The 16,285-nt window shown below is 39.1% G+C and overlaps 1 protein-coding gene and 2 long non-coding RNA genes across 4 annotated transcripts in view; all 3 read left to right on the plus strand.

The window, feature by feature from the left end:
• The window catches only part of LOC142103808 (uncharacterized), a 256,693-nt gene extending 242,388 nt beyond the window's left edge, over nt 1-14,305 (plus strand). Inside the window, exon 2 of the long non-coding RNA XR_012679435.1 lies at nt 13,277-14,305. This is a non-coding gene — a long non-coding RNA (uncharacterized LOC142103808). The remainder of the gene's footprint in view (nt 1-13,276) is intronic.
• ARL14EP (ARF like GTPase 14 effector protein) lies at nt 3,670-14,305 on the plus strand. Of its 2 annotated transcripts, none has more exons than XM_075188021.1 (3): nt 3,670-3,780; nt 6,402-6,526; nt 11,428-14,305. In XM_075188021.1, exons 1-3 carry the CDS (start codon nt 3,715-3,717, stop codon nt 11,651-11,653), a joined length of 417 nt encoding a protein of 138 aa, XP_075044122.1. In that variant the 5' UTR covers nt 3,670-3,714; the 3' UTR covers nt 11,654-14,305. The 2 variants fall into 2 exon arrangements, with proteins under 2 accessions (XP_075044122.1, XP_075044123.1); XM_075188022.1 differs by lacking the exon at nt 3,670-3,780 and adding an exon at nt 3,850-4,055.
• Nucleotides 14,306-15,787: 1,482 nt separating this feature from the next.
• LOC142103810 (uncharacterized) overlaps nt 15,788-16,285 on the plus strand; it is a 29,378-nt gene continuing 28,880 nt past the window's right edge. Inside the window, exon 1 of the long non-coding RNA XR_012679436.1 lies at nt 15,788-16,180. This is a non-coding gene — a long non-coding RNA (uncharacterized LOC142103810). The remainder of the gene's footprint in view (nt 16,181-16,285) is intronic.

The following is a 16,285-nucleotide window of genomic DNA, read 5'->3' on the forward strand; positions in this document are numbered from 1 at the left end:
CATAATCAGAGGGAACCTTAATAATAATAGAATCTAATCTGGAATTTTAGCTGGTGAACGCAAAAAATCTGTGTCCTGCATATTAAATTTGCAAAGTAATCAGGATTGATATTCTTGGCTGAACCCTAACCCTAATATCCCTCCAATAATTTGGGATTTGGTGCATTCTTCACGGCACACATGGTGCAGTAAAATGGCTTTGTTATTTTTCATATACACGTCCTAAAACGACACTAAAAAAAGTCAATGTAAGTTAAACCATTTTAACATGAGCAGTAAGGATTAAAGTTGTCTATATTTAGCTCTGTAAAGTTAGTCTCCATGGTCACCATAAATCCTTTTCATGTCTGTCTGTGAATTTACTAACCGCTATGTTTATTATCAGGTTTTCCATGAAAATCATCTCCTCACAGTATCCGTGTAGCGGCCATCTGGAGAATGCAGAAATATAATCAACATTAGTTCTCCCTAATTTGTTTAGATGTCATTGATATTGATAGGCAGCACGGTGGCGAAGTGGTTAGCACTTCTGCCTCACAGCACTGGGGTCATGAGTTCAATTCCCAACCACGGCCTTATCTGTGTGAAGTTTGTATATTCTCCCCGTGTTTGCGTGGGTTTCCTCTGGGTGCTCTGGTTTCCTCCCACACTCCAACAATATACTAGTAGGTTAATTGGCTGCTATCAAAAATTGACCCTAGTGTCTCTCTCCCTCTCTCTGTGTGTGTATGTTAGGGAATTTAGACTGTAAGCTCCAATGGGGCAGGGACTGATGTGAATGAGTTCTCTGTACAGCGCTGCAGAATCAGTGGCGCTATATAAGTAAATGGTGATGATATTGGTTGGCAATACCCTTGATATATGTGAAAAGGGGTGCTGATGTTATTTATGGCAGAGATAACTTGTGATAAGGGGGGTGCTCACACTAGTTGCATTCCAGAGAGGAATCAATAGAATAAAATGGAATATTTGATTCCTACTTGACTGGCAATTGCAAAATTGCGGTGAGTTTTCACATAACGTTTTGCGGCACAAAAGATCATTTCACAGAGGGGTGAAGTTCCGGCTATACAATCTTTGATTCTGATTTTTTTTTCTTCTGCCATTCCAAATACCATTTCTGCACTAAACTCATAAATTCACATTTAGCTGAATTTTTAATCTATAGAGCTGTTATGATGATGGCCAATTTACTCTCCTGTGTAAGATGATGAAGGACTGGGATCACTTAAGACCAAATTCCACCAAGAAAATGTGCAAAATTTTGTGGCCAAATGCAGAATTAAGTTAATATTTTGTGGATTTTTTATAAAATTTTGCTCGATACAACTGCAATTTACTTTTGTGCTTTGTGTCTGTTCTGTTATGTCTATAAAATGACCATGAGGACTATAAATATATGTATATATATATATATATATATATATATATATATATATGAGACTGCATATTCAGATGCCCTCAAGCTATTTTACTGGACTCTATTAACCAAATGTATTTTCCTCCATTTAAAGTAGAGATGGGCGGGCTCGGTTCCCCGAGATCCGAGCCCACCCGAACTTTGCCTATTCGAGTACCGAGCCGAGCAGGCTCGGTACTCTCCCGCCTGTTCGGTATCGAAATTGAGGCAAAACGTCATTGTGACGTATTCATATTTCTGAGCTCGGTTCTCGCGAGATTTGAAAAGCATAAATACCAGGCTCCACACCAATCCATCGCCATTTGACAGAGGGAGAGAGCAGGGTTAGGTCACAGGCTGTATTAGCGCAGGGACAGAGCAATAATTGTACACATTATTGTTTCAATTCTATTCTATACAATTCTATAATTAATTAATTCTATAATCTATTAGCAATTGTTAGAGCAGGAAGAGAGGAGGATAGTGGAGGCTTCTTTTTCAATTTTTTGCACTACAAGTGCTTTGGGGTGTCCCATATTCCCCAGTGTTTTACAATAATTTTTCTGGCTGTCAAAAAAAGTCATATTTGTCAGCAGTATCTATCTAATACAATTTTTTGAACTACAAGTGCTTTGGGGTGTCCCATATTCCCCAGTGTGAAACAATAATTATTCTTGCTGTCAAAAGTGATATTTGTCAGCAGTATCTATCTAATACAATTTTTTGCACTACAAGTGGTTTGGGCTCATTAAAATGAATTCAAAGCATTCCACATATGAGCAGAATCAGCAAGCAGGTTCTGGCACCAGTCCTGATGGTAGTGTTCCCAGTACGTCATCTGGTAAAGCCGATGTAAAAGTACATAGTCTTTTTAAATCAGGGAAAAAAACACACACACCAAAAAAAAATTAGCGTTGAAGCGAAAAAGAAGTGTAACTGAGGAAAAGTTAATTGCCAATAAAAAAAAAATTCCCAACAACACACGCAGTGGCAAAGAAAGAATGAGGCCTTTGCCTTTCTCTATTAGTGGCAGATCAAAAAATGTTACCGAGCCTTCTTCTTGTATGGTCACTCGTCACTAAGCAAGACCAAGTAATTTGGAGTGTAAAAGTGGTGCACAACTACTGTTACGCGTCAAAGCTGAGCTGCAAGAAAACAGTAAGGCATTAGAGGATAATGTATGCTCAGAATCAGAAATTACACCAATCCCTGTGGAGAGTCCATCCACCAGTGGTATGTCTAATCCTGAGCATTCTGATAATGTACCCATAAAGAAGGGCCCTTTCAGCAGTTCTGCTGATGTGTGCCTGAACAGCCTGAGTGTAGTCGGTGATACACCAGTTGAGGATGCCACTTTGGAATTAGAAGAGGATGAGGGGGAGATTTGTGTAGGCGATGAGGGCGCTAATGATGATGTTGATGAGGATGATGCAGACAGATAGATACCAAACTGCCTTTCTGAATTTTTATTTATATTCTACAGTCTATAACGGCTGAATAGTTTTCTATTTTACTCCTAGTGGAGAGGGGGTCTGATGCAGACAGATACCAAACTGCCTTTGTCCATTTCTTTTTATATTGTTCAGTCTATGCAGGCTGCTTTTTTCCTATTTAACTGCAAGTGGAGGGGGGGGGTATAGACAGCCACCAAACTACCTTGGTCCATTTATTTTTATATTGTTCAGTCTATGCAGGCTGCTTTTTTTCTATTTAACTACAGGTGGAGGGGGGTCTATACAGACAGACACCAAACTGCCTTTGTCCATTTCTATTTTTATTGTACAGTTTATGCAGGCTGCTGTTTTTTCTAGCTCCACTGCATCAGAGACCGGTGAGTACGAATGAACATTCTCTGTACAAAACTGTATAATGTATTGCTGCTATATGAAGAGTAATAATAGCAATAACAATACTACTAATAGGGTGCAAGACCAGCAGAATGCCCTGGAGATTAAGTTAGCCATCAATATAGTATAAAATCCCTCTTTGGACATATGACATGCATGGATAAATGTGGCCCTGCCCATTGACATCCATATATGAAACACACAGCAATGCATTATAGTTATAGAACACAAATCACTACACACACTCTTTACTCTGATTTGGGAATAAAGGCTATAGGTAAAATCACATTTCACAGTGGAAAAAAAACAAACAACCCACATCAAGGGGGTTGCCATGGAAACGCCGCCAGAACCATAGAGAGGACTAAGGTGACAGAGCGGCCGCCGTTTTGAGCCCACCCGTCCGACTTCCGCATCTCTATGACCCGTATTTTATAAATGCGTCACAGGGAGGCGGCTCCCATGTAAATGGCGGCAGCTCGAGAGCCTAGTTCGAGTAACACGGGAATGCCGAGCAAGAAGCCTCAAGGAAAAGTACGTGCGTGGGAAATGGCGGGTGGGGGAGTTTTATCTGAGGCCACAGCCGTCCTCACACCGCTGAGATACCCAGAACCTGCTGCCCAGTACTCAGCACTGTACTGACTGATCAGTTAGTATTACCTGTTATTTAGGGCAGTCAGGGCCTCGTCATGTGCAAGTGATTTATTAATAGATCATTATTATTTTATGTATAAAGCACCAACATATGATGCAGCACTATACACTAAAGTGTCCTGGTGCACACAGATGAAATGATACAGAAGGTAAAGGTGAGATTACAATCTGAGTGCTGGGATACACCATATATACATAGGAGATGTGTGTAACCAATGCTGTGTTCATATAAATGCTCAATATAAAACTGCTTTGCAGCCATGTTGTAGCAAACACACATGTAGTATGTAAAGTCAGAGGCTTGTTAGGTTGTGATGTCATGCGGTTGGTTCTACCTGGAGGTAAAATAAGTGGGTTGAGAGATTGTATTTCAATAAAGCTGCGTTACTCCGCTCCCTAGTGTTGGTCTGTCATCTTAGTGAAACCCCAAAAAAAATGGTTCCCAATAGAATGTATTGCATATCTAAAAATTGGGGTACCCCAAAAACTGCTTCTGGGACCCTGTTTGGGGTTCCAACGTACAGTTTGGAAGGATGTCAAACACATTGTGTTAGTATGAGCCTCTGCTGGGGGGTGATGGGAGGTAGATATTAATACATGTGAAGAACTGCTATGTGGATGAAGGTGAGGAGCAAGAAGGGGATATTTTGTCTTTGAAAAAAAAAACCAAAACCCTCCAACAAAAACTAAAGCAGGTTCCTAACTTATTAAACTGACTTAATTACAGCCGCATTTTTTACAGGAGCAATCTATGGGGCCCTCAATATATACTGTTAGCACCCAGTGTCAGACAGCTTCGGCAAAAGCTGCTAAAATCATAGGATGCATAGAATGGGGCCTAGATGCACGTCAAACATATTTTATGTTGCCATTATATACATTGCTTTCTCTATGTCTTTAATATAAGGTACAGCTTTGGGGCCTGTGTACTAGAAGGACATGGTAGATGTTTAAAGTGCAGAGAGTGACTTGTTAATAAAAGGAATGGAGGGCTTACATTATAATGAAAGCCTTAACAACCCTAGGTTATTTACTTTTTTTAGGGGGGGTGGTGAGAAGGGGCCTTAGGCCTCATACCCGCTGGTGTTAAGTTATCATCATCATCATCATCATTTATTTATATAGCACCACTAATCATGCAGCGCTGTACAGAGAACTCACTCACATCAGTCCCTGCCCCATTGGAGCTTACAGTCTAAATTCCCTAACACACAAAGACAGACAGAGACACAGACTAGGGTCAATTTTTTTATAGCAGCCAATTAACCTACTAGTATGTTTTTGGAGTGTGGGAGGAAACCGAAGCACCCGGAGGAAACCCACGCAAACACAGGGAGAACACACAAACTCCACACAGATAATGCAATGGTCTGGAGTTGAATCCATGACCCCAGCGCTTTGAGGCAGAAGTGCTAACCACTTAGCCACCGTGCTGCCCCAAATTATGTACGTTAACGATCTTTTTTAACGTTGGTACAATGCATGTAAAGGAATGTGATAATGGAACCTATTGTTTCCACTATCTGCATTCCCATATGCATTTTTCAGGGTTTTATGGACGCTAATTGTTACATTTAATGCAAGCTAAGATACATTGGGGTCAAAGGAGTGGCCTCCAATGAGCTCTCGGATGCATATAAAGAAGCATAGTTAAGAACTGCTGGTCAAATGCCAGTGGGTATCTGAACTTAGAGATGGCCTAGCTAGTGTTTAATATATTCAATTATTATACAAAGGTTTGTCTTGCTAGCATTTTGCAGTACAGGTGATAAGAGGCATAAACTGCGACTGAAGGAAAATTGTAACTACTGGCATAGAAAAGTATTTTACTGCAAGTGTAGTTGGACTGGATTTCTTTTTTTTTTTGGGTGACTATGTATTACATCATCACCATCACCATTTATATAGCGCCACTGATTCCGCAGCGCTGTACAGAGAACTCACTCACATCAGTCCCTGCCCCATTGGGGCTTACAGTCTAAATTCCCTAACACACAAAGACAGACAGAGAGACAGACTAGGGTCAATTTTGATAGCAGCCAATTAACCTACTAGTATGTTTTTGGCATGTGGGAGGAAACCCATGCAAACATGGGGAGAACATACAAACTCCACCCAGAGGCCATGGTTGGGAATTGAACTCATGACCCCAGCACTGTGAGGCAGAAGTGCTAACCACTAAGCCACCGTACTGTACATGTACTTGTATGGTGTTGGATCCAGCACAGGAAGTTTGTCACTCCAGAGTTGTTGCATTATACACCAATATAATTGTATACAGCAGGGTGCCGACTTGTAGCACCACTTCAACCTACCCTGTGCACGGCTCCTCTCTTTTTGAAGGACAGAAAGTGAATCTTCTCCTTTCCTTGTATGTATTTTTGTCCACCAGTGGTATAAACCTACAGGTTTGAGTGAATTGAGCTGTAAACAATGACCTGCTTTCACTATCTATAGACACTTTGGAAAAATAATTATATATTATGTGTGTTTTTGTCCAGGCGCGAGCTGCCAAGGCCTTGAAGTCGCTGCAGTTTGCGAACCCAGGGCGGCAAACAGAATTCACGCCAGAAACAAGCACAAGAGAGAAGAGAAGACAGACAAAGGCAACACCCGGATCTGATAGGTTTGTGTTGGCTTAAAATATGACTGACGAATGGCTACAACTCTGGGATATATAGCTAGAATGGGTGCTAATCAATACAGCTTATGTGTCTGGCTGTATTTTTGTTTCTGGCACTGAGTTAATCAGCTTTAGAGGCAAATCAGACTCTTTTGAAATTGTTAATTTGTCTGTTCCACTACTCAAGTATTCCCCCAGGAAGCTCCCTGCTTACGTTGCATATAGAAGTTATCCCTAATGCGTCACATTCACACGTAAAACTTGAAAGTTATTTTAAATCGTTTAGCAGTCTGGTTGTATAGAACAAGTCTGTCCGTTGAATTTCAGAGAAATGCCAATTTGCTATGGCAATAAATAGCATTTCAGACACCGGTCTAGGTGTCTGAAATGCTATTTGGTTCCCAAACTGTGCGTCTACGCTCCCTGGGCTTCCTCGGTGATCTCACAGGGGTGCCTCGGCCAGGGCCAATGGTAAGCAAGGAGAGGGACCACTTGGTAATTATTTTGGCTTGGGGGTTCCTTGAAAAAATTATGGAGACCCTAATGGTGTCTTGAACTGAAAAAGTTTGGGATCCACTGACCTAGACACATCTATAAAGTGTTTTAGGCAGTTTAGTCCACAAAGTGTTAGAAAGAAATCTTGTTATAGCCACATATGAAGTGTTGTGACATTTCCCTTCTCTACTGACCGCTCACTTATCAATATTCTAGATGAATGATGGCAGATAATTATATTATAAATAATCATCTATTTATATAGTGACACTAATTCCGCAGTGCTGTGCAAAGAACTCATTCACATCCGTCCCTGCCCCATTGGAGCTTACAATCTAAATCTCCTAATTTATACACGCTCATACAAACCGAGAGACTAAGGGCAATTTAGTAGCAGCCAATTAATCTACCAGTATGTTTTTGGAGTGTGGGAGGAAACCGGAGCACCCGGAGGAAACCCACGCAAACACAGGGAGAACATACAAGCTCCACACAGATAAGGCCATGGTCGGGAATTCAACTCATGTGGTCATGAGTTCGATTCCCGACCATGGCCTTGGTGCTGTGAGGCAGAAGTGCTAACCACTAGGCCACCGTGCTGCCCATATATCCACACATAATAACTTGTTTTAGACATACAAGCACTTCGTCACAACAAATCACTTTTATAAATATCCATCCCACACCTGGGGGTAAATGTATTAAACTGGATTTCGCAAATTTAAATCTGCATTGTTAAAGGCAAAACTTCCCTATAGGGAAGTTTTGCCATAAACAACACTGCCGTTTTAAATTTGCCCTACAAAGTCGCTGAATATCGGCGGCTTGCAAAATCCACAGTTTAATACATTTACCCCCTGGAGTTAAATACAAGTCAGTACAAAGAACCCCATTATACAGTGCTTTAGACTGAAAATGAGTGCAAGTTTTAAAGCACCTTAAATTTGAATATTATAGGGGAGATTCAATTCGGGGAGCGATCATTACCATTATCTGATACAATGTATGTATGGTGCAGCATTATTTTAGAGCAACCGTGGGGATGAGCCCATTAGAAATCATTCATGGTGTAAGAAACTGAAAAGAACATTACAGTGGATGGGTGGCAATGAGCCCTAAACATCACAAAATAGAACCAGTTTTAAAGAGCCCATTTCCTGTCAAAAGACACTTTTTATAGTTTAATGCTGGCCACATACTCAGTATTACTGCAAGCCTGAAATCTCCACTTGTATGGCCCAAAATAAGTGTAATGGTCAATAATAATCTAGACTAGTTTATACCATCAAGTTGTACACAACTTGTAATTTACTGAAAACCCTGTTGCTAATGCAGAGTAAACTATTTAGACTACAAGACTAGAGTTGAATAACAAGTCCATTTGGTTGAAAAATCAATTCAAAATATATATTTTTCTTGAAATATAGAGGTCTCTACATATTTAACCTATGACTGCGACATGGTAAAAGAAAGTTTGAGAATTATGTGAAAAATATTAGAAGACAGTACTCTAGCTAAATGTGTTCAAACCCATCAGTGGGACAGATATGTTTCTTAATTCTATGTATTAAGTAATTAAGGTATATACCCCCCCTATATCAATACCGATCATTTGCATTGTCTCATTAGTGTCTAAAAGTGTGAATTCTAATATCATTGGATTAATATATATATATTTTCATAATCTCGAAGGATTATTCATCTTCAATCTATACATAAGTAGTAATATTTATGGAATAGTATCTGAATTATCATAGATGCAAAGGTACTTTTTGTATAGAATGAATTTATATTCCCTCCTGCAGGTACAAAATAATATTAATTATTGGCTGGTGATTTAATTTTATATTGCCATTAAATTACACCTCTACCTAAGAACACAGGAGTATTTGTATCATCCCCTAGCTTCCTAGTAATTTAATTTACGTATATTGCCTATGTTTTGTCCATGCTTGCTACTATTATAACTGATACATTGATATGTATAGTTAGTTAAACTAGTGATTTATTGGGGTGACTTAATATTTATTATACACAGCTTCCCAGCCTGTCTTCATTGTCTAGGCAAGTTGGAATTCACATATATCGTTTGTTATACTGATCTACATATAAAGACTTGAATCTGTGGTAAGGCTTAGGTAGCCATATAACATGGAAGGTCTAGAACAGAGTACAGTTTGAGAGATATATATATATATATATATATATATATATATATATATATATATATAATCTCAGTCATTTTAATTCAATAATGGTGGAATTCACACTTTTTTTTTTTTTACTTTTTTTCAATGACACTATTGGGAGAACTCAAATGACTGCTATTGATATCTAATATGCAGGGTGATTCAAAAGTCGCAGTACACCCTTTTATTTCAAAAACTCTACAGGAATTGGGCCGATTTCAAGATGGCGCTCATGTTTGGTACATACCGTAAAAGATAGACCACGTCACCCATACCTTACTGGAGTATTCAGGTTTCCCAATTTCCTGTAGAGTTTTTGAAATAAAAGGGTGTACTGCGACTTTTGAATCACCCTGTATATAAGCCTAGCGGTGTGTGTTTGTGTGGAAAAAACTATTTTCTCAGAAAGGGCTCATCCAATTGACCTGAAATTTGGTATACAGACATTATTTGACAAAAAAATTATAATAGTGAAGTCCGTTAACTTCCATTATCTCCCCTTCCCCCTGTGGGAGGGGGTAGTAAAGGCTAAATTTACCAGTTGAGGGCTCAAACTCTTGACCGTGTGGGTATTTATTTACCAGAGCCTGTGTTTGGTCATGGACAATTGTATATCGCATTTTCACGAGTACGGAGAAGCAGTGATGTGAAAGTGCAGGTTATGAATACTGCCCTTCAAGGAAGACTGATTGAGCACAGCGATAAGGTGTTTAGCAGAAACGTTGTGTATCGAGATGTTTTAGAACAGTAAGACGATGGAGATTAAGGATATGAAGATGAAGGATGAGGTGATGGAAAAGAATGATGAGGTGGTGACTTGTGGACAAAACCACGTTAAAAAAGGGCGCTTACGTCGGGAAGTAACGCTCTTCCCCTGAGGAGGCCTGGCCTAGCCCCAAATGCATGACAAGAACCTTTTTAACACCTTAAGTAGCTTGATTTGACTAGAATGCATGAGTATCATACACGGGTTAACTTGTATATATATATTATATCTCAGTCATTTTAATTCAATAACGGTGGAATTCACACTTTTTTTTTTCCCATTGTTCAATGACACTATTGGGAGAACTCAAATGTCTGCTATTGATATAGAGTATAATAACAGACCTTAGTTAATTAATAAATGTTTTTTTAAAAAATACATAATACAGTGAGTAACGTTTGTATGCTATTTTTCTTTTTGGTGGCTAATGTAATAGTGTGGCCTAGCTCTTTCCAGCAATGTTCCAGGTTGGCTTGTTTACTTATTAGCGATTTTGTTAACAGAACTTGGGCCTCTCTACCTCCCATCCCTCCTTCCTCTTTCCCCCCTCCCCTCGCCCCCATTCCCCACCGATATAAATGTATAAAATTACAGAGGAGACACTTTGAATATTAATACTTTTATGTCAAATATGTTGATTGTATTTTTCCTGTTTTCTCTTTAAATAAAGAGTTTAAAAAAAAAAAAATACATAATACAAATGGACTGTAATGTCTCCTTTTTTTCAACTCTAGTTTAGCATTCTATATGGTGATATGGGCAAATACCAATTAGTCCAACTGAGGTGTTTGTATCATGAGCTGGTTTAGCAATTATTCTTTTATTCCACTAGATGGCATTATGACACAAGACATGTACCTATTGTCTGTGCCTAGAACCCTAACTGTAATAAGTTTATTACATACTGTGACAGACTATATAAGTAAACTTTACTATGTCCATTGTAGAATATCCCTCATGACTCTTACAAAATTAACTCTTAGGTGTCGTTTACACCCATCTACTTTAATGCATGCGGTAATAAACCCTTTAAAAAAGCACATGGGTAAGAGTTGTGCCATTCACCCCAGTTCATTGTAAAATTGTATCATTGTGTTTCTAACCTTAGAATGCAGCTGGCTCAGTAATTCATGTTGGTGCACACTGGGTGCAAGGACAGATTGTATTGGTCAAAACAAAACTTAGAAAATGTATCCACCTCCTCCAAACTTGTTTACATACAACTGTAGCCACTTTCCCAGTACATGTGATGAGCCCTAAATCTTGTTCCTCCCTTAGTAATTTGCATTGCGGGTATTGAGCAGGGCTATGGCTCTTCAGATACCCCAGATGTTTACACCACTGCTAGACACGTTTATTACAAATCATTATCCTGCTTGGACCCTTCAGTTTACCAGGCAGAGGTCAGTTTGTACATATGATTGATATTAATTTGCATAAATGTTTTATTTTAGGCAGCTCATACCATCAAAGAACAAAGTGTACGACAACCACGGAATACTTCTAGCCAATGGGATGGATCTCTGCGACTGCTTGGATGAAGATTGTATGGGCTGTTTCTATTCTTGCAGGAAATGTGGCTCTAACAAGTGTGGTGTTGAATGCAGATGTGACCGCAAATGGCTTTATGAACAAATAGAAATAGAAGGAGGGACAGTCATCCGTAATAAACATGCCTGAATTGTGGTTCACTGGTGACCGAAATCATTTACTGGCATATAAGACCTGTAGTCAATATCCACTGAAGACTTTACTATTGCAGGACCAGAGTTGGCTTCTCCAAGGCACTGAAGCCAGATACACAGAATATGATCTGTTCAGACTCCTGTGGATTCGAGCTGTCTTTCCACATTGTAAAATTTTCCAAGCAGCAGCCGTTCATACCTAAGAAATCTTGCATCACCTGCATAATTGTACCTGCTTTTTGAAATTGATACAGGTTTATTTTTTTTACTTATTTGGAAATTTTATAGTACAGCATGAAAAGCTTTGATATTTTTTCAGTATGTAAAGATTTTGCATTCCTCACTTTCAAAAGCCAAAGTTTGACTGCAGTTTGCTAGTTGTGTGTCTGTGGGTCCCCCTTACCCCATCTCTTTATTTATATTTAAATTCTGAACGCCACCACTGTGGCAGCCTCATTATAGATTCTTCACCTTGTTTTAGTTTTTAATGTAACATCTTCATCTATGGATTTCTTTTCACAATTTTTTAAATAAATTCCTGGTTTGTCCATTCTGTTCAGTAAGAGAATGGCAAACTTAAAATATATTTGATTTATTTTAATTTCCAATCTGAAAAGAGAACTATATTGTCAATAAGGATTTATGGTATAAAAAAAAAAAAACCCTACTAGTTCAGAGTTAGCTAATCTGTGACACTCCAGGTGTTTGTGAAACTACAAGTCCCAGCATGCCCTTCCAGAAATAAGCTGCTATATATTGGCAAAGAATGCTGGGACTTGTAGTTTCACAAACACCTGGAGTGTCACAGTTTAGCCAACACTGTACTCGTTGGTAGACTAGGTAGGGGGGTATTCCTGACATATTATGCTTAATTGAGATTATTTTATCTTGTTGCTACTTGATACCTGGGTGAAGGCCACACTTACAGGCCAGTTAAAGGCAAATCATCATAATCTAGAAAGGTTACATTTAAAAGCCTAAAAAAATCACCAGTGTAGATGCATCATGAACCTTTGCTGCACCTGAATCAAGAACCAGTCCTTTCTACACAGCAAATGGATTTTTTTGAATGAATTAAATGGTCTCTGCTTCTTATTTCAGCACTTTTAAGGTGCGTTTGACTAGCGCCTGTCCATTTTATAGTACACAGTCTTCATCTCCTCATTGTCTGTGTGTACCCTGCTTATTAGACAATCAGAATGATCACAGCAGCAGTAGAGGAGTATGATTATTTGAGTAGGGATATGGAAGCCAGCAGTAGCCTAGGAGTTAGGGGAAGGAGTAGTGACACCAGGATCCTGACACACAAAGATCATGTGAGATGTTGAACGCACCTTTTAAATGAATCCAACTGGGTTTTGGTTTTTAATTTTCTTTTGTGACTGTCCAGTCTACCTCTTTGTGTTCATACTTCAAAAATGGTTAGACAGGGATATTAAATTGTTTCACAATATTGTGTAAGCAAAATCTGGAATGTGTTGAGGTAAAAGCAGAAGTTACAGCCAGCTAACGCTATTTTTAAAGGCACTGTATTAGATATTTGTTTAACCTTACCCAAGCTCTAAGTATACCTAAAACAGGTAACTAAATGGTGTTGTCCTGTTCCCTGCAACTGAAGCCTTAGTCTATCACTACTACCCATCCTGTCAAGTTACTTCATCAGTCCTGTAATAATATTACTCAGCAGCTGAGACCACGACTGTATGAAAGAGGGGTGTATAGAGGAGACGACAGACCAATCTAATCCTAAAAAAAAGTTGTAAACGATTTTTGCTTTATGTTTCCCTTTAACAAGTGTGTGTGAATTGTATTAATACACATTTCAGCCAACCGTTCTGGATGCTTATTTGTTGGGGGTGGGTTCCACGCTGCATTTGGGAGTTGAAATGTGCCCCTTTCTTTAAAATGTTCCTGTCATTTACTCAATGTGGAGAAATCCATTGTGTGGGCTGAACCATGTGCCGCATGTCTGGTGATGTCTAGTGAATAGCGGTAAGGGACGGGAACATGAACATTGTATGACGCATTGATGGAGAGTGGTAGCTTATGGTCTTGCTTGCAAAACCAGTACAGACCATGGGCTAGATTTACTAAGCTGCGGGTTTGAAAAAGTGGGGATGTTGCCTATAGCAACCAATCAGATTCTAGCTGTCATTTTGTAGAAAGTACTAAATAAAAAGCTAGAATCTGGTTGCTATAGGCCTCATCCCCACTTTTTCAAACCCGCAGCTTAGTAAATCTAGCCCCATGTATCACTTACACAATAAAGACACTCTTTATGAGCTAATCCAATGTTTGTGAGAATCCAAATTAGTTGCACCCTGTGATTGGTGAATATCGGTCATGAGGCAGTGATGTCACTGGTTACCTTCTGAATATTTGTTCAGCTCCCAGAACGGCTGCCTCAACTATATAGGTGACAAATGTTAACAGAATGTTTTATTTTAACATGCAATTTGTTTTCAGTAATACCCCTAGACCAGACTTAACTTCCCCATGTCAGTGTGTGGCTGTTTCCACTGCGTGTGTGTGTAGGCAACAGGTATACTATTACTTTAACTACCACGAGGTTACTGGAATATAGCGAATTGAAAAGAATGACTGTGAACAATATACTCAGGTACAATAAATATAAAATATTTCTTTTTATTGTGTGATTTTTGCCATATTTTTTTTTTTTATGTACCCAGGACATATGTATGTTGTAATCACTTGGTAAATGTCCTCTTACGCTGATGAAAGCTGTGTAGTCCATGAAACTTAAATGTGTACCCAACTTTCATCTTTCTTTAATTGTCATCCACTATTCCATTGTGTTCTTAATAATGGTACCTACCGACTTATTTTTTCACTTATGTCATTTCCATGTGTTTTGGATGCATAAAGAAATGTTATTTATAATATGAAGTACAAAGGGTCATTTATACAACAGAATAAAATATCATATTTTATATTGATGAATAGTTCAGTGACCCCATATTAAATACAGCCCTAATGTGAAGGTAGCATTGTATAATGATGACACACACCGGCAGTGTTTGGTTACACTTGGGTCCAGTGTTAGTCCAGCAGGGGGCAGCATTTGGTCACAAAGATGGGCACAGAAATATTAATCTGTAGAATGTGCACAAATGAGGACTTCAGTGACCAATGATACATTTCAATTTGTAATAACAATTCATATGTCGGAGGAAGCTTTTGAAGCATCTGCTTTCATTTTTTAGCACAGTACGCTTGAGTCACAGTAGGTTTCTATTTAACAGACATATACACAAACAGGTTAAAGTGAAACTCTGAGAGATATAGATCTATTGGACAGTAAGGAAAGTAAAAGCAGAATATTAGTAGATACAGTGAATGTGGTGAAAAACCCACACAATATGATCTATGCATTTTGTGGAAATGAAAGTGTGTGATTTATACGTACGTGTACACTTTCTTTTCTTTAAAGAAATCTCCTTTTGCTATATTCCCCCCTCACCCCACCCTCTGGGGGGTAAATGTATCAAGCTGAGCATTTTCTGTTGGGTTTGAAAAGTGGAGATGTTGCCTATAGCAACCAATCAGATTCTAGCTATCATTTTATAGAATGTACTAAATTAATGATAGCTGGAATTTGATTGGTTTTTCAAACCCACCGGAAAACTCGGCTTGATACATTTACCCCATGGTGTCTAAAGTCTGCTGTATTGCAAATGCAAGTTCCTTCATATAAAACTGCTGATGGTAATTACATGAATGTAAACATTTCATGAGCTTAACAGAACCATAGATGATCAAACTAACAATTTGGCACGTGGGAACATATTTTTCCCTATGCGCATCAATGTCCTGTCGGCAACCCACGTGAAGGACATTAATAGTTCTATTAAGGTCCACAAAGTAAAGAAAAAGATCTATGACCGTGTTGGCTAACCTGTGAAACTACAAGTCCCAGCATACCCTTCCAGCAATAAGCTGCTATATATTGGCAAAGCATGCTGGGACTTGTTGTTTCACAACACCTGGAGTGTCACATGTTAGCCAACACTGGGCAATGAGCAGCTGCACAGATAGCTAAAGATTACCTCTTGTTGGCTATTTACCAAAGCTCCAAGTGCATGGAATCATTAAAATCCCAGTGATGTAGCTGAAGAGCTGTTAATGGGGCTCTGCACAGAACTTTCCCATCAGCAGCAGTAGGAGGAGAAGTTGGGTATAGATGTGCAGGTGGCTAGTAAATGTTTTGTTTCCCCATAACCTGCAAGTCCCTTCAGTTTATCTTATTGGTGGACAACTAAAGTTGAAGTCATTTAGCAGTAGTGAGAGGGGGTAATGTAAAAGATCTACTTTTTGTGGGGTTTTTCTTTTTCTTCATAATGTGCTACATATAATCCAGATCAGAAAAACAATGTCAGGCTCGGAATAGCTTATAGGGATCTGCGATTGATTGGAGCTCACTGTAGGAAGCCAAACCATAGTGCTCTGAGTGATGATCACGCAAAGTCCTTTAGCAGCTGGTGTCAGATGTGGAACAGGATCGGTGAGTACTGCCTGGATATGGGGCTGTATAGGCATGGCTATAGTGGGATTGCTTGCTTGCTTATATTATTAGGCTATGCTAGGCTCAATTCTATGCAATGAGGCT

This window comes from Mixophyes fleayi, chromosome 10, assembly GCF_038048845.1.
Source record: "Mixophyes fleayi isolate aMixFle1 chromosome 10, aMixFle1.hap1, whole genome shotgun sequence".
Classification (NCBI taxonomy): Eukaryota; Metazoa; Chordata; class Amphibia; order Anura; family Limnodynastidae; genus Mixophyes; species Mixophyes fleayi.